The sequence below is a fragment of the Rhincodon typus genome, chromosome 7 (assembly GCF_021869965.1).
Source record: "Rhincodon typus isolate 14 chromosome 7, sRhiTyp1.1, whole genome shotgun sequence".
Taxonomy (NCBI): Eukaryota; Metazoa; Chordata; class Chondrichthyes; order Orectolobiformes; family Rhincodontidae; genus Rhincodon; species Rhincodon typus.
The window spans coordinates 15,829,103-15,853,730 of NC_063338.1; the positions used below are offsets into that span (position 1 = coordinate 15,829,103).

At 46.8% G+C, this 24,628-nt stretch overlaps 1 protein-coding gene across 1 annotated transcript in view; it reads right to left on the reverse strand.

The window, feature by feature from the left end:
* LOC109911710 (collagen alpha-1(XVIII) chain-like) overlaps positions 1 to 24,628 on the reverse strand; it is a 140,705-nt gene that overhangs the window by 94,752 nt on the left and 21,325 nt on the right. Inside the window, exons 3-5 of the mRNA XM_048598699.1 lie at positions 19,469 to 19,546; positions 12,043 to 12,087; positions 334 to 403 (exon numbers count right to left, since the gene is read on the reverse strand). Coding sequence (XP_048454656.1) covers positions 334 to 403; positions 12,043 to 12,087; positions 19,469 to 19,546 — 193 coding nt within the window. The remainder of the gene's footprint in view (positions 1 to 333; positions 404 to 12,042; positions 12,088 to 19,468; positions 19,547 to 24,628) is intronic.

Consider the following 24,628-nt stretch of genomic DNA (forward strand, 5'->3'; position numbering starts at 1 on the left):
GGGGAAGGGGGAGAGAAGGAATGATGGGGAGGGGGAGAAGGAATGATGGGGAGGGAGAGAGAAGGAATGATTGGGGGGGGAGAAGGAATGATGGGGGGGAGAAAAGGAATGATGGGGGGAGAGAAGGAATGATGAGGGGAAGAGAAGGGATGATGGGGGAAGAGAAGGAATGATGGGGGAGGAGAGAAGGAATGATGGGGGAGGGGGGAGAGAAGGAGTGAGGGGGGGGGAGAGGGAAAGGAAGAAGAAAGAGAGGGAGGGGAGGGAACAAGAAGGGTAATGAGGATCCCCCAGAATGACCCGAAACCGGGTGCCCGAGCGGAGAAGACCAACTGCATTTCTCTAGTGCCTTCTGACAACCGGAGCAGCCTGAAGCTCTTAAATAAAAGTAACGGCTGGAGACCTGAAAACAAGACAGGGGGAAAACAAAAGTGGCTGGAGAAACCCAGCAGGTCTGGCAGCGTCTGTGGGCGGGAAGCAGAGCCAACATTTTCGGTCCCGGGATCTCTTCACCGGTTTGGACGCAGTGGTCTCTGACAAGTAATCACTGACGGAATGCAGCAGCAGACTGGTGCAATGTGATGGCAATGAGATAGTCTGCTTCAGGTACATGGCTTGAACGATGAACATCGAGCAGGACCCCGGGAGGGGCAGGGGGTCGCAATGATGCAAGGCCAGAGGAGACAGCCACAAACCAGAAAAGAATCCAAAGTGGCGTTCCCAGGAGAGATAAACATCAGGAACAGAAGCGGCCGCTGGCGGAGAAAAACGGGAGCGGAGGTTATGGTCTGTAATGGTTGAGTTCCACGTTGAGCCCGCACCAGCTGCGAAGTGCCTCTTCACGGGGTGGGGGGGGGTGCTGTCCCTTACGTACGGGAGCCCAGGCCGTGGACAAGAGATGTCAGTGTGGGAAGGGTATTGCAGCACAACACCCACCCAGTCACAGACGTCCCAGAGCGTGGCCGCTGTCATAGTGTAGAAAAGTGGCAGCGCACAGCAAGATCCCACTGGGGTGGAGGTCGCGGGCAGTCTGTTTCAGTTGCAATGGACTGTGGGCTAAATATTGGCCAGGACGTACAGGGGGAGAACTCTTCCTTGATTCCGCAGACCTTTTATGTCCATGGAAGCAGCAGGCACAGATCTTGTCCCAATAATCCACTTCTGACAGGTTTGTAGGGCTCCCTCCGTACTGCGCTGGGAGTGTCAGCCTCCACTCTCCATAAATGTCTGGAGTGAGATGAGGAACTCCTGGCCTTTCGGTGAGAATACTACCCACTGAGCCATGGTGCTTTCAGATCTCAGAATCATAGAATTCCTACAGTGTGGAAATAGGCCCTTCAGCCCAACAAGTCCACACCGACCCTCAGAGCACCCACCAAACCCATCCCCCCCTACAACCCACCTAACCTGCACACCCCTGAACACTACAGGCAATTTAGCATGGCCAATCCACCTAACCTGCACACCTTCGGACTGTGGGAGGAAACCGGAGCACCCGGAGGGAACCCACGCAGGCATGGGGAGAATGTGCAAACTCCACACAGACAGTCGCCCGAGGGTGGAATTGAACCCGGGTCCCTGGCGCTGTGAGGCAGCAGTGCTAAACGGTGTGCCACCGTGCCGCCGCTGAGATGGTGAAAGATTGCGACATAAATCCAAGTGCTTCTGTTCCGCGATAGGCCGTCATCTACGGAAAAGTGTGTGGTTACATTAAATTTTCCAAACACACAGTGTGGTGGTGTCAGATTTGTGGGCACTGAAGCACTGTTGGTCATTAACTTTGACCAAAATATTTGCTAAGTTCCGGAGTACTGTGGGGCTTTCCGAGTGGATCTTGAAACCACAATAACCATCACTTTGGTCTCAAAGTGATGGCAGGTGATGGGGAGTTCTAAACCAACGATGGTGAGTGTTCCAGGAGACCAGGTCAAAAATAGGCAACACTTCACATCACAGAAGTGAAGGAGCCTCTGCTTAGGCCTGGGCTGCTACTTACAGAGCTCGATGCAATGATTTTTGCCAAGTACTGTGCAACAGAAATGAAGGGAAAAGTTGCATTTTTTATAGTGCCTTGCACAGTTACCAGATGCCCCAAAGCGTGTCACGGCCAATGATCGCCTTTGGAGCACAGTTCCTGTTCGGAAGCGTTAAGAAATGTGGCAGCCAATCTCAGCTCAGCAAGCTCCCAGAACCAAGCGATGTGACAACAAACAGATTAACTGCTTTCTGTGATGGTGGCTGAGGCCAGGAAAGACCCCCTGCCCTATTTCAAACATGGGATGGTGATAAATGTTGGCATGTACAAGTATATACATAAAAGGGAGCGGAGGAATATGGGTCAGAGGTGTGGGAAGCATTTACAAGTGCAGCTAAGTAAAGAGGTTGCAGAGAGCGGATGGGCCAAACAGCCTGTTGTACTCTGTAACTTCCAATGCAATGTGCTGGAAAGAGAGACGTGTCGCTCTTGCACTCATCAGGGCAAACGCAAGAATGCCAACAACTTATACTACAGGAGATACAGGCATGTGCCTCTGGGCAGCCCATAGCTCCTCATTCTTTTCTCTGTGGCAATGCCTAGGTCACGTAGCACCTTTTACTTCCCGTGCGGTACAAATTGTTGTGACTGTTTGAAAGGATGTTGTATTTGTCCTGATGACTTCAAAGCAAAAAGCTTCAGCAAGATGGCTCTCCTTTCAGCAAGGTTCAAGCTCTATGTTCCTGACTATCACCCGGTACAGAGTATTTGGTGAAAAGTCGTAGTATCAGCTACATTCTTGACTTGGAAGGTCGAAATTTAAGCCCATTGTATTTGTACATTTCACAAGCCATAAATGTGCAATGGAGATTACAAGTGTAACTTGAACTCAAGCTGCTAATTGGAAGTGCATATCTTGGGCTATTTTTACTCGCACGTGAGAGACAGAATTCAGCAGAACTGGTACACAATCCAAATGATTTTTGTTAGTCACCTCTAATAAATTCCACTGTGCAGACTGCAACACGGCACTCCAAAGACCCCGATTGCTGTTTCTTATCTGAATTCATTATAAAAAGAGTACCACTCACACTTAGGACAGTTTACAGCACAGGAGGCCACTCAGCCTCCTGTGTCTGTGCTAGCTCTCTGTCAGAGAAATTCGCCTCATCCCGCTGCCCTACCTTCTCCATTCTGTGCTTTCTGACCGACATCAGTCACTGGTTAAAGCAAGCCCAAGTTTTTGAAACTCCCATTCCTGGTTCCAAATCCCTTCCTGGAAGACCCTGCCCGGCCACTGGCTCAGTGGTTAGCACTGCTGCCTCACGGCGCCAGGGACTCGGGTTCAATTCCACCCTCGGGCGACTGTCTGTGTGGAGCATGCACATTTTCCCCGCATCTGCGTGGGTTTCCTCCCACAGTCCAAAGATGTGCAACCTAAGTGGATTGGCCATGCTAAATTGCTCTTGGTGTTCAGGGATGTGTAGATTAGGTGGGTTTATAGGGGGCTAGGTCTGAGTGGGATGCTCTGAGGGTCAGTGTGGACTTGTTGGGCCGAAGGGCCTATTTCCACACTGTAGGGATCCTATCTAAAAAAAATCCTTCCTGTCCAGTGGGACCCTACAAGAATTTGCACATCCCAATGAAATGAGCTCTTATTCTTCTAAAGTCGGTAGAGAGCACAAACCCAGTTTCCTCAATCTCCCCTGAGGGGAACAATCTGGTGCAGCCTTAATCCCCCTATGGGAGACACGGAAAGAGAGAGACAGCCACACACATGGTCGGGCTGGGTTCCAGATTCATTGTCTCTGTCAGGGAAAAAATATCCTTTAGGACACCTCAGTGGAAGGACTAAATCAGCCTTGTGTGTGTGTCTGCATGTGAGAGTATGTGTCTGTGTGTGAGAGGGAGTGTGTCTGTGTGCGTGTGTGTGTGCATGTGTGAGAGTGTGAGGGTGTGTGTGTGAGGGAGCGTGTGTGGGGGAGAGAGAGAGAGAGAGTTTGTGTGTGTGAGAGAGAGGGATTGTGTGTGAGTGTGTGTGAGGGAGTGCATCTGTGTGTGTATGTGTTTATGTGTGAGAGAGAGACTGTGTGTGTCTGTGTGTTTGTGTTTGTGTTTGTGCATGCGTATGTGTGCAAGAGAATGCAGAGACGGGACAGGGGCTGGTAGAGAGAGAAAAGCTAAGAATTAAAACAGCAGGAGCACTCGGCAAGATTTTCTCATATTAATCTCAGTATCTAATGTAGAAAAATTGAAAGCATCTGCAAGTTTATTAAGATGGAATGATCCAATGATTTTGTGTGAAGAATCCTGCACACTGGTGATTACATTGGTCACAGCAAATTGTACTTCAGTTCAAATGTGCAGGATGAGCTGACTTCTCAACTGGGGCCAATTAAGCTCAGGTTACAGCAATAGTTGTTGTGTTTCCCACAGCCCAGAGTGCAGGCAGCACAGTCATATGTGCCTGTCCAGCATTTCTGTGGAACATTCACTTTCCCAGGGGCGCGTGGGGACTGAGGGAAGCTTTGAGTCAGTATGCATCTCTTAGGTGAAGAAAATGATTACTGTATTCACGTATGTAGACCCATGGCACAGAAACAGGCCATTCAGCCCTAAAGGCCCATGCTGGTTTTAATGCTGCACAGAAGACTCCTACTTCAACTCATCCTATGAACATATCCTTCCTGACTTTTCTCCGTCATGTGTGGATCTAATTCACCTTAAAAGTATCTATGTTATTCACTCTCTTTGGTAGCAAGTTCACCATTTTAAGTACCCTTCGGGTAAAGAGGTCTCTCCCAATGCACTACTAGATCCTTGTGGGATCATTGGGGTTTCGAAGGACCACACTGAAACATATAAGATACTGCAGGGTCTTGAAGGGTGAGTGCTGAGGATATCCACCCTACACCACCTGCCCCCACCAACCCCCCCAACAATTGGGGAATCCAGAACTGGGAAGCACAGTTTCAGAGCAAGGGGTCTCCCACTTAAGACCGAGATAAGGAGCCATTTCTCCCCTCAGTAAGTTGTTATTTCTTGGAAAGCAGTGGAGGTTGGGTTATTGAATATACTCAAGGCTGAGTTACACGGTGTTTGAATGTACAAGGGAGTCAAAGGTTATAGGGGGCTGCCAGGAAGTTGGCGTTGAGGACATAATTGGATCAGCCATAATCTTATCGTATGACAGAACAGGTTCAAGAGGCCTATCCAGTTCCTTTTCCTTAAATTTTTACGATTTATAAATCAATACCTCATATTTTTACCATGAGAGGGAAGGCCATATCTAGAGCATCAAGTAGGTATAACGGCCTGGGTGATGGTGCAGTGCAGTCATCGGAAGGCTAAAAGGTGGTTACGAGAACAATTTGCACAACCGAGGCTTGTATTTCTTTGAGCACAGCAGATTGAAGATTCGTTGAATTGAGGCAAAGAGAGAAACTATTTCCTCTGGTGGACACAGGCCCAAACAATGGACAAGACTTTAAGTGAGAGCTAATCCACACACACAGCCTCACACAAAGGGTAATGGAAATCTGGAACCCTCCCTCATAGAACCTGTTGAGGATAGGGGTTAATTGATCATTTCAAACATTGCGATTGGTGGATAAGGGTTATATGGAACTAAGCTGGGTATGAATGACAACGTAGATCAATGTGATCTAAGTGAATGGGCTGAATGGCCTCCTCCTGTTTTTATGTTTCACTGTTAGATAGGGACCCAGTCAAGCAGCACAGGCCGATCTCAAGTATGAAAGGAATTACATTGGAGAAACCTACTTAGGAACAGACTGCAGACAGAAAGGCTTGGGAAGTAAGAAAGAGAAGGAACTCATATTTATACTCCGCTTCTCAAACAGGCCTGGTGCTGCACTGCCAGAAGTGCATGTCAAACTGAGTCCCCATGTGCCCTTTTGGGTGGATGTGAAAGGTTACCCCTGGTTCCTTGGCCAAGGATTTATCCTTCAATCAACATCACTGAGGCAGATTGTCTGGCCTTCATTTCCATGCTTTTTGTGGAACCTCGGCAACCCCATTTCCCACATTGCCACAGTGACTTTGAAAGTATTTAGTCGGCCGCAGACCACTTTGAGATGTTCTGCACCTGTGGAAAGTGCCGTAGACCTGCAAGGATTTCCTTACGGTGGTGTTAGGTGAGGGACGGAAGTTTGGCTGCATCAGTAGAAGGGAGATAACAGAGTGACCAGAGGGAAGGGGATCAGAGATAGGAAAGGGCAGGTGACTGTTTTGAAATGCATGGATGCTCAAGTTCCAGGGAGGGCGATGACGATTTGGATTCTGGACTCAATCAAATCTGGTTCGGTCCAGCTCGTAATCTAGGAAATGGGGATGAAGTTCTTCCTCACCTCAACCTATTCTGTACATGAAAAAGAATCACCCTGAGAATGGAAGCACTGCTGGCATGACCAGTATTTGTTGCTCCTTCCTAACTTATTGTTCATTCTTTCATAGGATTTGGGCTGCCGCAGAGGGTGCTGTGACCCATCTTGGACTGCTGCAGTATGTGTGGCGCGGATGCATTCACGATCCTACTACGGTGGCAGTTCTAGGCTTTAGACCCAGTGACAGTGAAGGAACGGTGATGTATTTCCTAGTCAGGATGGGGAATGGCTTGGAGGGCAACCACAAGTGATGTTGCGAAGCTAATCTGGTGAACTGGAAGGCAGGATGTCAGAATTTGGTGTTTGCAAACTATTGAGGTTTATCAGATGACAGGGGGAGTGGGGGGGGGGAAGCAGTGTGTGGTCCCTTCAAAAGATTATGTGCCTTTTCTAGACTTGGAGATTTTAAAAATGGCTGTGGGCAGCTTGTGGGTTTGCGGGTGCACAGAGCATCTGAATTCTAACATTTGAATCAACAGGCTGTATATTTAGCAGGCCAAGCCTCAGTTTTGTTTTGTTATCAAGACAACCCAGTTCTGATTTTAGCCAATTAATTTAAACCAGGCACTTAGATACCAAAAGCCAATTAAATTTAAAGCTGATGGTTTTGACAACACAGGACCAATCCTATTGTAAGAAACTGATATGTCATCAAGGGTATAAAAGACAGGGACAGTTGCAAAATCGGCAGAAAGCAAACTGCCATCTGCTGAGAGATCAGCTCTCTCACCTCCTAGTGAAAGCATCATCTAATTAATAAAGGCACTGCAGCACTCATAGTTAATATTCCTGACAGAGGAAGTTGACATAGAAGGCTTTCCTGACAAAAGAATTCGATAGAGAAGGCATTCTGACAGAAGATCAACGGAGAAGACACAGAACATTCCGGAAGATGTAACCTGGCTGTAATCTCAAGAGACTAAATTCTAAGCTTTCAAAAAAAAATTGGCTTATATAAGTGGGACTTGTATTTATTGGAACAGCATACCATTAGAATTTTGTTTTATTCGGGAATAGTTAGTAGTTGGAGGGGAATTGTTTGGTTTGTCAATAGTTCAGTTAATTTGTTCACTGTTAGAGTTAGATAAATAAATCGTTACTTGTTGATTATAGAGTGAGTGTCAGGAGTTTATTTCATGTAACCACTCCTTTTATAACAGATTGGCGGCGAGAGGCAGGTTATACCACTTCTCATACTTCTTTTAACAGATTATGAGGTGAGGCAAGTCTCTCTGGGTGTTTTGCTTTTAGTTATCAGAAGTGGAGTGGGGTGGGAGTTGAACTCTGCTTAATAACTGTGGTGATGGTGTTCCCATGTATCTGCTGCCCTTGTTTCTCTCGGTAGTAATGGAGTAGAGATGCAGTTGGAGGAGCCTTAATTAGTTACTGCAGTGCAGTTTGGATGTGTCACGTTTCAGTAGGAATAGCTCAGCGACAGTGCTGTCGTTTCTGAGCTGAAAGGTTGGAAGTTCAAGCCCCATTTCCGAGAATGCCGAGTCTGGTCTGCGCTGCCTCCTCAGTCAGAGATGCTAACTTTCATCTGTCTTGTTCACCTCCAACCAACATCACTGAATAGATTAAAAACAAAGCACTGCAGATGCTGGAAATCTGAAACGAAGAGAGAAATTGCTGGAGGATCTCAGCAGGCCTGGCAGCATCTTTGGACAAAGAAACAGAGTAAATGTTTCAAATGTCTGGTATTACCCTTCTTCAGAACTGCAAGGGGGGGGGTGCTAGAAAATGCTATTGACAGCGGGCAGAAAATTCAGAGGGAGACAGATTAGGTTGGGTGATGGGAGCAATGAAATGAAGATGGCCAATGTCACATTCTCAATGAAGCGATTAAATGTACAAGGAGAGGAGGAAGAGTATTGGAGGGGGAAATGGGACTCCTGCCCAAAAGAAATGGCCCCTCTCTCAACATCATAGAAACTCCATTTTCCAGCGCCATGCCATTCTAAACGCCAGACTCAAACATTAATTTTGTTTCTCTCTCCACAGATGTTGCCAGATCTGCTGAGTTTCTCCAGCATTTTGTCTTCATATTTCGCCAAACAGATTACCCAGTTGTTATCACGTTGCTGTTGGTGGGATCTTGCTGCGTTTAAACTGACTGCCTTGCCTCCTGCATTACAACAACAACAACAACAACAACTAAACTTCAAAGAGAACTCGATGGGCTGCAGAGTGTTTTGGGACATCCCGGGGTTGTGAAAGGCGCTACAGAATTGCGCACTCTTTCTCTGACACCTGTGGAGATTCGACAGGATCCCGTTCTCAAGACGAAGCGGGCGTGCGCAATCCAGCTGAGGAAAGGAGTCTTTTTTTCGCAAAAACAATACTCAAAAGCAAGTTGAGAAAAGCAGAGTAGGTTCCGCATCAACCATGGAAAAAGTGAAGAGGATTGCAGTGCTGATGTTACCACGTAATAACCACAGATAATTACAAAGACGGCACCATTAGACAAACAGGCTTTGGCCCTCACAGTTGAGGAGGAGACCAGAAAGCTAGAAACTCTCCGATGGGCGCATTCTTTCCATCAAAGCAGATGACCAGATGTTCGTTTCTGAAGACCGTGCTCCCCCAGATTTAGCACACATCCAAATCATCCTCGTGAGGTACACCAGGCACCAACCGAAACAAAAGCTTCAGGTTCGTGTCCCGCTCCAGGACTCGATGGCCCAGGGAGGTGCATTCATAACATAGTCATTCATTTGGAGTATCAACCTGCCAGACCCTCCGACAGGCAGCTGGTAACAGTGGGAGAGATTCCTGGAAGTGACATCCTTCTGACTACAGCCTCTGGCATCAAGCTGGTGACCTGTTCCAGGAAACATTAACTACGAAAACAGACACTAACATGTGCTTTATCTGTCTCCAGTATCTCGAGACATGGGATGCCTTCCCTGTTTGTGTCATTCTAACTCATGGATCTATACATCACGCACCCCGGATCAGAAATGCCATGATCAAATATACCGTAAACAATCTCTCTGTTTCAAATAGGTTCGCAACTGGGGGGATTGGTTAAAGTCTCAGCTGTCTAGAAAGTTAGATCTTTTTGGCTTGGCGTCAAACAACAGTGTGCTCATTGGGCCAACCAGTCAAAGCCAAAACCTTCATAAATAGAAAGCCAGACAGAGTGACTTACACTCGAACAATCACAGTGACAGCTCTTATTTATATCATCCCCTCACTGTCAGGAAACAGCCAAAGGTGCTTCATGAAAAGATGTAAAAGATGTAAAAGATGACAGACAGGCATTGACAGAAAGGATAGAACGCACAAATCTAACAGGACATCATCAGATAAGGTTAAAGGTTAGAAAAATAATAAACGGATAATCTTTACACTCTGTATGTTTATACATGTCACATTCAAAGCAAAACAGATGAACCGACAGTACGAACAGAAATGAATAAGTTCGATCTGATAGCCATTACAGAGACCTGGTGGCAGAATGACATAGATTGCAATCGGAAAATTGAAAGGTACATGATGTTTGGGAAGGACAGATAGCTGGAGACAAGTGCAGGTGTCACTCTGTTAGTTAATGGTGGTATTAGCATAATAGAGAGGCATGACCTAACTTCAGGGAATTAAAATGTAAATGATGTTGGGTACAGATAAAAAAAATGGTAAAAGCAAGAAATTGCTTGGGTTTGTGGTATACAGTTCCCTTTCAACATTAACCACACAGTAGGGATGAATATAAAGGAAGGACTGAATAGAAAGAACTTCACAGTGAAGGTGACTGTTGGTAACGACAATCATATTATGACTTAAATTTCCTTTCAGATTGATGAAGAGCAGAATGGGTCTAAGACTGGTATGCTAAACTAAGAGGACACACAAACAGAGCTATCTAAAGCAAACTGGCAAATTAGGTCAGGGAGAGGTCAATAGAGAGGCAGTGGCAGGCTTGTAAGAGGATATTTCAGAATACACAAAATAAATAAATTCCAATGAGAAAGAAAATTCCAAGGCGTGTACCCACTATCTACGGTTAATTAAGCAAGTTAAAAATAGCATTGAGCTTAAAAAAAAGCATGTAATTGTGTAAACATAAGTGGCAGTTCAAAAGATTGGACAGAACATAAATCACAGCGAAGAACGATTGGAAAATTAGTGAGCAAGGAAAATTTAGAGAGCAAGAGAAAACTAGCAAGAAACATAAATGCACAAGAGTAAGAGCTTCTATAGATATTACAGAATAGAGTTAACAAAGTGAGCGATGGTCTTGTAGAAGCAGAGTGTGGGTTATGACTGTAACTTGCAGAAAGTGAGAGAGAGAGGTTGCAGAAAGGCCCAACGAGGAATACGAAGCGCTAGATTGTAACTGCGATGGGATGGGATTTGGGAGGCAGCATGGATCAACAAGAATGGGGTTGTGAGTGAGAACGTTGTGGGTGAAAGACTGAATTTGGACAGTTGGGTTCTGGACAGGTTGAATCTTATTCAGGGTTCGAGGTGGGCTTAAGGACAAGGAGACACTTGGTGCGGTTGAGATAATGAGTGCATGGATAAAGGGCTGAGCGGCAGAATGGTCACTGAATTCCCCCATTATCAACGGCATTGGCCAGAAACATAATAATGGTGGGAGTCACAATAAAGGTACGCATTGCGGATGGATATAAATGGTCCCAACGATGATCACGATATGGGGCTGGAAATTGAGCTGAGCAATAAACGTTTGTTTAAAATGCCCACAACGATCCAGGGAAGTAAACCACTGTGCAATCACTGAGGAAGTCATTCATAACCTTCATTAGGAACAGAGACTACAATACACTTCTGACTACCTGACCTTCCAAAATTCATGTGCAAAAGAGTCACACCGTAGGTTTAACAGCCTGTAAGCACTGGTCTCCCTCTGCCTGATATGAAGATTAAATGTGATTCATACTTATCTGGATTCAAGTCAGTCCCACTCCGTGGATGTGAGCATAAAATCCAAGCTGACACTACGGTGTAACACTGAAGCTGTGCTGCACTGTCAGAGGTGCTGGCGTACAGACGAGATGTTCATCCCCGTCTGAACTTGCTATCAACGCAAAGCTGGTAGAAATTCTCCCTGGTCTCCAAGCGACTATTTATCCCTCAACCAACAGCCCTGAAACGGATTTCCTTGTCATGATCGCGTTTGACTGTGGGATCTTGCTGTGTGCAAACTAGCTGCTACGTCACAACTGTGACTGTTCTCCAAAAATATACAGCTGGCTGTGAAGTGCTTTGGGACATCCGAAGGTGCAGAAGGGGTGCTACATAAATGCAAGCCTCTATTTGTTGATTGTCTTCACTCCTGTTCTGAAAATGCAGCCTCAGCTGAGTGTAAGACCAAAACCAAGAATTGAGGATATTCCATCTGCTGTTTGCAGGGCCCCTTCTGTGTTAGTGGAAGTTCTGTCGTAGATTGGTACTTCAGAGAAAGAAAAGAAGCAGCAAGGATCTCAGAAACATGAAGCCAGCTGAGATTTAGTTGGGGTTGAACATCGATTGACAAGTTCTGACTTATTTTACTGTTTAAAATCAGATGGTTCAGGCAATTATGAATTTAACTCATTCACTCGTAAATTAAGCACAGGTAGCAACAGAAAACCATAATGGCCACCTGGAGTTCGCAACAGTGTACCTCACGCACTCAACGTATTTCTTCCTTACCGCTTGAGTTCCTCTTCCGTATCCACTCCCGTAATCTCCCGAAGCCTGCAAGGAAGAAAGGCACAAGTTACCCTCGATAATGCATCAAATCCAGTGGCGATGATGAGAGTGGTTCCTGAAGCTCTCAATGAACTAGTATGAGCTCGAAAACTGGCCAGGGCTGGTGTGGGGCACGAGCAGCTCCAGTGACCCTAGCAATATCCTGGGGTGGCTGACTGAAATGAAGAAAGGGTTAAAAACTGTGTAAAATGTGCTTGAAGTTTCGAAACTTACATCAAAAGAAACGCAGCACTTGAAGCTGGAACTTTGGAACAGGCTGCCATCTCATTTGGCAATACTGACCCACTAACTTGCAGCTGGGGAGGTTGTGGTCTAGAGGTAATGTCACTGGCACTAGTGGTGATGGGTTCAAATCCCACTGCTGCTGGTGGTATTTAAATTCAGGGCCGGCATGGTGGTTGGCACTGCTGCCTCACAGCGCCAGGGACCTGGGTTCGATTCCGCCCTCGGGCGACTGTCTGCGTGGAGTTTGCACATTCTCCCTGTGTCTGGTTTCCTCCCACTGTCCATAGATGTGCAGGTTAGGTGGATTGGCCATGCTAATTTTCCCATAGTGTGCAGGTTAGATGGATTAGCCATGGGAAGTGCAGGATTACAGGAAGGTGGGGGGGGGGGGGGGGGGGGGGGGGGGGGGGCGCGGTCTGGATGGGATGCTGTTTGGAGGGTTGCTGTGGACTCGACTGGCCAATTGGCCTGGTTCCACACTGTAGGGATTCTATGATTCTAAATCTGGTAATCTCAGTAATGGTGACCATGACAGCCATCATTTATTGGTGTAAATACTCACTAATGACTTTTGGCGAAGGACCCCCCCTCACCTGGACTGGCCTACACGTGACTCCAGACTAAAGCAACGTGGCTAGACTCATAACCGCCACCTAAAATAACACACAGTCAACGGTAGGCCATTCAAGTCTGTTCTGTAATTCAGTGAGATCATCGCAAATTTGATTTTAACTTCAACTCTACATTCCCAGATAATCCTCTTGGTAATCAAGAATCTAAGACATTTAGATAAGTACATGAATAAGAAATGGATATGGGCCAGGAGCAGGCAAGTGGGACTAGTTTAGTTTGGGAACATGGTCGGCATGGACTGTTTGGACCGAAGGGTCCGTTTCTGTGCTGCATGACTCAACCGCTGCCTCAAAAATAGCCAAACGAGCCACCCGGTTCGATGGTAATCATTGATGGCCAACACATGGATTTGCCAGTGATACCCACATCCCATGCAACAATGTTTTTAAAAGCTTCCTTCAAGCGAGAGTTGAACGTACTGACTGAGGTGGAGGGCTAGGACATGAGGGAGATTCAGTTAGGAATTATCAGGGTTGGAGTCACATCCCGGATGTTTTTATTGCCTCTTAGGGGCGAGCGAGATATTTTCCGGATTCTCTGCCCAAATCATCCCGGTGTTGTGTTTACGAGTTTGTCACCAGTGGCTGGCGATCATAATGGCTTCTGGTGCAACTCTCTGAAGGGCACGAAGGTCCTTTAGAGGATACAGGAGAGATTTGAGGAGATTGAGGTAAGATTCGACAGCTTTAGGTAAGGGAAAATGCTCCCATTAGCAAAGTGATTCACACCAACAGATCACAGCTAAGCTCGGCAGTCCTGCCACAGCCAGCCATGAGTGGAGGTGAACTATTAAATATCTCACAGAAGGAGGGTCTCCACAAATATCCCCATGTTCACCGATGGGGACCAGAACATCAGAGCATCAGACAAGGCTGAAATATTTGCATCCACCTTCAGCCAAAGATGCCAAGTGGATGATTCATCTTGGCCTGCTCCTGAGGTCTCCAACCTCACAGATTCCAGTCTTCAGCCAATTTAATTCGTAATACATCATATCGAGAAATAGGGAAACAATTAGAATACTGCAAAGACAACATTTTGGCAACAGCCCTGAAGACCTGCTCTCCAGAATTGGTATTCCCACAAGGTATGCCAGTACATCTGTGATACTGCATCCACCTGATAATGTGGAGGATTGTCCAGGAATGTCCCGTACACAAAAAGCAGGACAAATCCAACCTGACCACTTACCCCACCATCAGTCTACTCTCAATCATCTGTAAAGTGATGAAAGGTGTTTTCAACATTGCTATCACTGCAATAATCTGCTCGCTACCTCTCAGTTTGGGATCAGTCACAGTCAATCAACTCTTAACATAATTACAGACTGGATCCAAAGACGGACAAAAGAGCTGAATTCTGGAGGTGAGGTGAGAGTGAGAGTGACAACCCTTGACATCAAGGTGCTTTTGACTGATTGTGGCATCAAGGAGCCCTCGCAAAACTGGAGCCAATGGGAATCGTTGGGGGAAACTCTCTGCTGGTTGGAATTGTACCTGGCACATAGGAAGATGGTCATGGTTGTTGGAGGGTCAGTCATCTCAGCTCCAGGACATCTCTGCAGGAGTTCCTCAGGATAGTGTCCTAGGCCCAACCATCTTCAGCTGCTTCATCAATGACCTTCCCTCCATCATAAGGTCAGAACTGGGGACATTCACTGATGAGCACACAATGTTCAGCACTATCTGTGGCTCTTCAGTTGCTCAAACAGTCCATGTACAAATGCAAAAGAACCAGGAAATATCTAGGTATGGGCTGCCAAGAGGCAAGTTATATTCATGCCACACAAATGCCAGGGAATGACCATCTCCAACCACACAGAGTCACTGAATACCCCACTGCCAACATCCTGGGCGGGTTACCATTGACCAGAAATTGAACTGGACTATCCATATTAATACTGTGGCAACAAGAGCAGGTCAGAGGCTGTGAAAACTTCAGTCAGTAACTCACTTCCTGAAGTATTTTTTCTATTCATTTTGTGGGATGTGGGCGTTGCTAGCTGGGCCAGCATTTATTGCCCAACCCTAGTACCCTTGAGAAGGTGGTGGTGAGCTGCCTTCTTGAACTGCTGCAGTCCTCCTGCTGTGGATTGACCCACAATGCCATTAGGGAGGGAATTCCAGGATTTTGACCCAGCGATGGTGAAGGAACGGCGACATATTTCCAAGTCAGCATGGTGAGTGGCTTGGAGAGGGAACTTGAAGGTGGTGGTGTTCCCATGTATCTGCTGCCCTTGTCCTTCTAGATGGAAGTGGTTGTAGATTTGGAAGGTGCTGTCTGAGGATCTTTGGTGAATTTCTGCAGTGCATCTTGCAGATAGTACACACTGCTGCTACTGAGCATCGGTGGTGGAGGGAGTGGATGCTTGTGGATGTAGTGCCAATCAAGCGGGCAGCTTTGTCCTGGATGGAGTCAAGCTTCCTGAGTGCTGTTGGGGCTGCACTCATCCAGGCAAGTGAGGAGTATTTCCAAAGCCTGTCCAATATCTACAAAGCACAGGTCAGGAGTGTGATAGAATATCCTCCACTTGCAGTTCCAACAACACTCAAGAAGCTTAAAACCGTCTAGGACAAAGCAACCCAATTGTTTGGCATCACATCCAGAAGCATCCACTCCCTCTACCACAGACACTTAGTAGCACCTGCAAGTTCCCTTCCAGGTCCCTCACCATCCTGACTTGGAACTAGCTCACCGTTTCTTCAGTGTTGCTGGGTCAAAGTCCTGGAATGCCCTACTCAACAGCACTGTGGGTGCACCTACATCCCAAGGACTACAGCAGTTCAAGAAGATAAAACGCCACCACCTTGTCGAGGGCAATTAAGGATGGACAACAAAGCAGGCAATGCCCACGTCCTGCGAAATAACAATTTCAGCAAAAGGAATATGAGGAAGAACCTTTAACATCACGCATGGTAACAATCGGGAACTCACTGCTAATGAGGGTCCTGGAGGCAGAGATGATCAATGATTTCAAAAGGAAATTGAAAGGACATTTAAAAAAACAGAAAGGGTGCAGGATCACAAGGATATGGAGTTGCGGGGGGTGGGGGCGGGGGGGGGGGGGGGGGGAAGTGAGGTGGTGGTGGGGAGAGAGAACGGGATTAACTGCAGAGAGCTGGGACAGGCAAAGCCCTCTATTTTCTAGATCCCACTATCTCGCAGGGCTGCCCAATGTATTCAAAGACCCGTACAGCTGCATTGAGAAGTGGATAGGTTAGTCACGTGAAGATGTGGCAGCGGCAATAGTGGCTATATAAATGCACGTCTGTCTCTCATTCATTTCTGAGCCACGCTGTAAAGTATGATGGATGCTGGAGTGAAGAAACTCACATAATTTCTCCAAACTGTGATATTATAAACACTGTTTAATGGAGGCTGGCGATGTAGAGAGGACGTGAGGGAAAACATCTTGGATTTGACAGATTCCTTATTTAAGGTATTCCGGATGCAGCCATCCCATGTTTTTCTCACACTGTCACCACAGCCTCATCTGGATTCTAACACCCACACTCTTACGGTTTGATCTTTGCAGCTATCCCATAAACACGAGGTTACAACAAAGTCAAGATGCTGGGAGGAGCTGGAACTGCTCCACACTGAAGCAGTTGGTTCTGATTTACACATGTTATGTTGTGCTTCATTATCTCAGTTGTTTGACATTTCTGGAATTACATAACAGTCCAGATGTTCTTAAAAACCACAAGTACCCAACTGTAAGCCAGCTGTGAGGGGGCACTGCCTGATGTTAAAGGTGGTGCGTCTGTCCCCCGTGGTCCTATGAGATGTTTTTCCTTTTTTAATCATGTCGGGAACAGGACTGTTCAGCCATTTCCTGAAAGATGTTTATCCCATTTTTCCCCTTCAAAACCTGTGATCTTCACCACCCAGAGGAACAAGGGAGCAGATGAATAAGAACACCTTCACCTGAAAATGTCCCTCAAAGCTACGTGCCATCCTGACCTGGAAATATATTTCTTTATTGCCATGACTTTAAAATCCTAGAACTCCCTCTGTGTAACAGTGCTCACCTTTCACTGCCAGATATTAATAAACCCTGTAAATAGGTTAACACAAGATTCTGTACAATACTGGCTCTCACCTTTCAGATTCCACTCTGAAACTATTCTGAAGTTGTAGCATCTTCCAAAACATTTCTTTGGAGCAAGCTCTTCACCAATCTACTTGTACCCAACCCATACCTTAGAGGCACTGCTGCCTCACAGGTACAGGGACTCAGGTTCGATTCCACCCTCGGACGACTGTCTGTGTGGAGTTTGCACATTCTCCCCGTGTCTGCGTGGGTTTCCTCCAGGTGCTCCGGTTTCCTCCCTCAGTCCAAAGATGAGGCGGATTGGCCACGCTAAATTGCCCCATAGTGTCCAGGGATATGCGGGCTAGGTGGGTTAACCGTGGGAAATGCAGGGTTACAGGAACAGGGTGGGGAGGAGTGGGTGTGGGTGGGATGCTCTTTGTGGGGGGAGTTTGGTGTGAACTCAAGAGGCTGGATGGTCTGCTTCTGCACTGCAGGGATTCTATGATTCTGCCCGCTGCCCCACGACTTTCCATTCCATGTAATACAGGCCAGTGACTCTCATTGTCCAAATCTCCTCAGCCCCATTCGAGGTTCAAGTTATCGCCTGAACTCTGGGATGGCATCACAGGACCAACAGCTGGTATACTGTCCCTGCCTCCGCCGCATGTTGTAGTCCCTCATCTCTGGAGGGACACAGTGCCAGAGAGAATTAGTAGATTTTCCAAAAACCAGACTGAATGGCCCCGGTGATGTGATAAATGAATTTCAGGTCAGATGGTGCAGCTAGATGAAAATCCTTTTCTTCCCCTTTTATTCAGAGAACGCAGCCATACTCAAAGCTCCTGCTTACTGATCCAGTGATCCAGCTGTCTTCTCTACTTAAGCGCTCGAGGTACTTAAATAGACATTGCTCTGTGCATCTTAACAATATACAACTAGCAGACCATGAAGGTGGCAGAAGCAGAAATGGCTGTGAGAAGTCATTCATTTACAATTGAGGATAAGCGGGCATGGCTGAATTGAGGGACAAGGGGGATAGTGAGGTAAGTACAGAGTTCGATGAGCATACTGTGGGGACTCCAAGTCTGCTTTCAGTCGGGGTCATTTGGCAATCTGCTCTAAAGTTCACTTCCATTACGCTGCCTGGAACCAAAGCTCAAAGACAGATGTGGAGACCACAAATTCACATTAATCAAGCCGCTTACTGCAATTTTGGGATATCGTTACAAAGGAACTCTTAAAGCCTCTTAAATCCTGTTTATTCTAAAGGTTGTAGGAAACAATGATTCACCACAGCTTTTGCCAACTGTAGTTCCTTCCCTCCTGCTCTCCCACCCAACAACGCTCTGGGGAACTGACCCATTTTCGTTGCAACATACTCCATGGAGCTCCTTCCAGGCTTAAACTTCCAGCAAAAGCCAAAACAAGACAGCCCAAACATGTCACATGGGTTCAACGTTTTCTTGCAACTTTTTACGATTTGAAACAAGGTTCATTGAACACAGAACTGTACAGCACAGGAACGGGCCCTCCGGCCCACAATGTTGTACTAAACATGATGCCTAATTAAACTGATCCCTTCTGCCTGCCCTTGGTCCATATCCCTCCATCCCTTGTATATTCACATGCTTATCTAAAAGTCCCTTAAACACCCTTATCGTATCTGCCTCCACCCCCTACCCCTAGCAGTGCGTTCCAGACTCCTACTATTCTCTGTGTAAAAATAACTTGCTTCTCACATCTCCTTTGAACTTACCCCCTCTCACCTTAAAGCATGCCCCCTAGTTTTAGACATTTCAACTCTGAGAAAAGGGTTTTGACCGTCAGCTCTATCTATGCATCTCGTTATTTTATAGACTTCTATCAAGTCTCCCCTCACCCTCCGCTGCTCCAGAGAAAACAGCACAAGTTTATCTATCCTCTCCTTATAGCTCATACTCTCCAACCCCGGCAGCATCCTGGTAACCCTCTTCTGCGCCCTCTCCAAAGCCTCCACGTCCCTCCTGTAATGTAGCGACCAGAAGTGAACGCAATACTCTTAAGTGAGGCCTAACCCAGGTTTTATAAAGCTGCTCCTCCTGCTTTTCCCAAGTGGACGACATCGTTTGGAAGTGGCCTGGATCAACTTGGCTACACCAAGCGTAACCTGTGCCATCCAGTGCATCTATAATCTCCCCCACAGCCCTCCCGCAAGCATGGCTCGTGGTATTGCTGACGTGATTCTCTCTTTCCTTCCTTCTGCTTGGGCGCAAGCAATTGCTCCTGCAGCAGATTTCCGTCATGACAATAAACCACGAGTATCGAAACAGAAGGTGCATGCAAACCAGATTGGAGATTGATGCTACACAGAGCAAAGTGGGAATGCCGACACTGCAACAGCTAATAAAATTTACTGAGCTATTTATGATGTGCCACGAAATAGACCAATCCAGTTTCTCCCGTTTGTTATTTCAGAGTGATGGATCCACCTACCTCACCATCGTCATCTTCGTCACAGTAAAGCCGCGCCTCCCAAGGATCCTTCTTTACCTTCAGATCCGAGATGAAACCCTGGAACCAAAAGGAAACCACGAGATGTTAGGTTATGGATGGGACGTGTAACAGCCTGTGTGTTACTTAAAGGTAGTGCTTCTTCCTAAAGAGAATTAATTAACTCAACATTCTTTCTTAAAATTGAAGCTGCATTGCACACCACCCTATCGGATAATGTCACACAATCTCAGACTGGTGAAGAGGGAATCTAGTGTGAGATCCTGCAGGATCCTGATAGAATCTGTAATTCTGTCTAACGAGTCAATGTAACTTTCATCATGCAATAAACTACAGCTTATGGAAAATAAGTGCCTCTTCACTTTAAGACTCCACAGTGCTTTACCTTCTATAACTGCTGAGTAAATAAAATTATTCTGAGCAGAGGTCCAATAGGGGGCGCCTGTGGCACAGTGTTAGTATCCCTAACTGAGCCAGGAGCTCTGGATTCAAATCCCATGACATATCTGAGCAGATTGATTAAAGTAACGACGGCAGTCCCGTACAGCGGGTAGCGTCCCTGACTCGGAAAGACAGAAGCTCCAGATTTAGGTAGTAAGAACAGGAGGGATTCGTGGTCAGCCACATTGGAGCCTCTTGCATCTCTGTCAGCAGTTCTGGACAACATCCATGTATTGGAGGATTTGGTGGCGCAGCGGTAGCGTCCCTGTCTCTGAGCCAGAAGTTCTGGTTTGATGTCCATCTGCCAGGTGTGACAGAACACGTCTGAACAAGGGGTCTGAACAGGATTGTCCATTCGACCAATTGGGCTGGAGTAAATGCAAGAGTTTCAGAATGACGCACTGGCACCGAATGGGAGACTTAGGCCCATGCGCATCAGCAGCACGACCCACGAGAGAACCTGCCCACAGGCGGCATCCTATCCGCCAGTCACCTTCCCGAGGGCAATGGGCAGGCTCCTTCTGATGCCGCGCGCCCAGCTAGAGGGATATGGGGCAGCTCCGTACTCTCCGCGGTGCTCCTGGCGGGGGGGCTGCTGGGGGCAAGTGTGCGACCGCAAGGCCGTCTCGAAGTGGAGGAGCGCATTTACCGCGAGAAGCTCTTGGGCAGAAAGCCTATGGGCCTCTCGAAGCAGAAGGGAGGTAACTCTCACCCCGGCGTAAGTCAGTGATGCTGTGGCCCCTCTCTGGGAGATGGAGCCTCTATGTTCTGATAGCCTCCCTGGCCAAGCCTGGACATCCCCATGTTGATGGCAGGATTGGGGAGGGGGGAGCTGTTGGCATAATGCCAAAATTGGACTTAATGTGTTCCACTTTTGTTTCAATTGCCTGCTGCCCTCTGTGATAGAGCAGCCGATCCAGGCAACTCTGTGCTTCAAGGGTAAACTCCCCAGCTTCAGCAGCGTGACACCCTAAACGTGGATTGCCTGTTCTATCCCAGCTCCACACCCCCATCACACCTCTGATGCCCCCAGGTCCACACCCACGGGATCAGGAAAACTGGACCCTCCAAAGTAACATCTGCCCTCAACCTGACGCCAGCCTTTGTACCTGTGGGGAACTGGGCATCACTGGAAAGGAACAACAAGCAATGGGGGGGCAATACCAAGGAACAATGCACTCAGGGTGCCTTCACACTTTGTACAGGAATTAATTCCAGCTTGTCAAACTACTGGGAGACAGAAGCACCACAAGGACGTGTTCGCAAGTTGCAGAAAATAAAAGAAAACCCACGATTTTCACATTTCCTCAAAGTGCAAAATATTCAAAGCACGCTTCAGAGTCTCATTCTGATCGTGAATTCACGACTGTTTTAGCGCTGACATCTTTTATGTTGCTGTGACTCCTACACAGTGTTCTGACAGAAAGGGACCATTACTGAGGAAGGTCAGAGGTTGGAATGAATGCACTCTCTCTCTGCCACATTCCTTTCGCCTACAGGCAGTTGTCTGACCACTGAATCTCCAGGACAATTCATTTATTTTGATTTACTGCACACCAGCAATGAGCAGGACAGACGTCACCCACCCGAAGGTTTGTAATAGGGTGCAGGTTAATAAAATTGGGGTGTACAAGGGCCTGCTGCTTGTGGGGAAGAACGAACGGCTGTGAAGAGGTCAAACTCCGGGAGGGCTAGGATTGAGAATGGGAGGGAAGAGTGAGGAAGATTTGAGAGATTGCAATTGGATTTGACCCTTGGTGACTGACTAACATCATTATCGTCCCTTGAGTTCCAATTGTTTGCTGGTATCATTAACTTGCACCTCTCGCTGCCAGTATATGTCCTTGGACAAATCCGCTCCTGCTGTGCAAGTCTCCACTTGTAAATCCAGTTTGTGTAAGGTGTGCCTGCTGAAGAACACAGCCAACAGGAATCAAAATCAAAGGAAGCCCATACTGGGGTTTATAAGGCCCACAGTCTCACTGATTGAGGGCAGATGATATCATGGCAACGTGGATACAGTACATAGTTGGGATACTTTGAGAATAAAAGGATTACAGAGGAACAAGAGCAAATTACAAAGAATAGACAGTTTCAACTCATGGTCTCTCTGCTGCTGCAACCTTCATCTGTACCTTTAATACACCTATATATATAACCATACCAACATCCTCCTCACTGCACTCCCACATTCCACCCTTCACAAGCTTGAGGACACCCAAAGTTATTGTGTCCATGCCCTAATCTATTCTCTTTCCCTTATCACCCCCGTGTTCACCAACCTACATTAAGCTCCCATCAAGCAAAGCCTTGATTTTAAAATTCTCATCCTTATTTTCAAATCCCTCCATTTGCTTGCCCATTCCCATCTCTATAAACACCTCCAGCTCCGCAATTGTCTGAGATATCTACACCCATCTTGCATATTCCCAATTGGAACACTCCACCATGGGCTCTGGAACTGCAATCTTCCACCCGCCTGCATCTCTACCTCAGACATTTCTTAAAAATCCTGCTCTTTGACTGAACCTTTGGTCATCTGAGCTAATGCCATCTGAGATGGCTCAGTGTCATGACCAAATTTGATAGACAGACTTCATATGGAGGCCAAGTCTTTGGAACATCTTAGAGTGGAGCTCCTCTCGATCCAAGGCAGAAAGAGGAGAGCAGTTGGAATGTCAGAAAGCCCACACTTCCAGTGCTGGAGTTCAGACACTGAACAAGCTCCACTGAGGTCCCCGAAACCGCCTGAGAACATGAGATTGGGAATGAACAAAAGCTGCTCGTCAGTACAGAAAACAGAGCCGCCATGATGTCCCCCATGGCCTGTCGCAGGGATGAGGCTTCCAACAAACTGGTGCTCTCTGCATACGATGGGGAAGGGAGAGGCGGGTTACTGCTCATTGGCGAGCAATTTCAGGTGACGCTGCAAAATCAGCCCCCATTGTGACCTTAGACCCCGAGTTGGTTTCATGGAGACGGCGGCCATTATTGTTACTATTCCAGCCTGATGAGTGTTCCTTGGCAATGGGAATACGTAGGGAAGCACCACTCTATTTCCCCAGTCCCTGCCTCCAAACCAGTCTCCACTGGTCCGGGAAAATCTGTGCCACAAAAGAAAGCGAATGCTTCCTGTTTACTCTATCCAGGACACTCGTAACTTTATACTTTTCAGTTAAGACACCCCTCAGCCTTGTCTCGTTCCATTCTGGATAGTTTTGTTAATATTCAATGTTGACAAAATGCTCACATCTAATGACTGAGAGAGAGAAATCACAGGATACAAGGTGAGACATCATGTTAACGCGGAGAGGGGAATAATGGGTTGTAATGTCAGCATTGGAAATGCAGGGCCATTTCAGGGTCAACCAGGACAGCTCCGGTAGTGACTGAGTGTTCTTGATGTTCATTGGATCTGGTCTTTAAGAGCTGGGTTCTCCCCCAGTGAGCAGTGGGCATTTGGACAGGAAGAGTCTAAAAGGGAAAGGGAGAAACTGATGCTTGTGCTGAACTACAGAATTACAATCAAACCTTTATAAATCTCTGAAAATCTTTTTGCTGTCAAATTCAGCACACCTATCGGTCTGTTCCACTTCTATGGTGACGCACAGACACGGCTATATTGAGGGGGGAATTGCAATTTATATAGACGTAGGATTCTGATATACAGGCCCGTGCAGCAGCAAGCATTGGCTGAAACTGAGCTGCTCACCAATAGACGAGTCATATATTTCACATAATTTAAAATAGACATTAAATGTCAACAAATGAGTGTGTGAATGCCAGAGTGACAAGACACCCATGTAAACATTTACAGTGTTCTGTACATCATTCCGAGTTTATCTTCATAAACTATGGAGATGATGCCAATATGGAAATGGCACTTCACACATATGCAAGTGGAGTGCTTGTAATGAGTTCAGCCAGGTCAACCTCATAGACTCTGAGTTCCCTGACTGGGGCTATTAATCTGGTCCAATCAGGGAGCCCTGGCTGACTGATAAAAACAGGAGTGTCAGAGATTCTGCTCACTCTGAGAGCTGGCTCTGAGGGAGCTGGATCAGTGTCAAGGACTATGCACGTGCAAATAAAGAGTGGCCTGGTGACGGGGGATACTGGCCTCTGTGGAGCTATTTCAATGGTGACGAGAGAAAAATGAAACACCCCTGAAGAAATTCACTCGCAACAGTCATCTTTGAGTTGGGGCAAACTTTTCTGGCATCATGCCGTTATTTGGGAAGACTGACTTGTTCGATCCTGCTGTCAAAGGCTGTGCCCAAAATGTAGAAAGAAAGCGTTACTTTTTTCCAGGCAGATGTCATTGGAGCAGATGAAAAGCAACAAGTAATTCTCCTGACAGCTCGTGGACCCGCAGCTTTTTCGGTAATTAGGTGCATAACTCTCTCTAAGGCACCATATACTAAAATGTTTCTAGAGTTGACGGATTTAATTAAGGAATTAATGACCCCACACCTCCTTTAATTCTGTGTGAATAGCAAAGGTCTTTTCCCTAGGGTGGGGTGTTCAAAACTAGAGGGCATATTTTTAAGGTAAGAGGAGAAAGATTTAAAAAGGACAGGAGGGGCAACTTTTTTAGACTGAGTGGTCAGTGTGTGAAGTGAACTGCCAGAAGAAATGGTGGATATAGGTACAATTGCAACATTTCAAAGGCATTTGGATAAGTACGTGAATAGGAAAGGT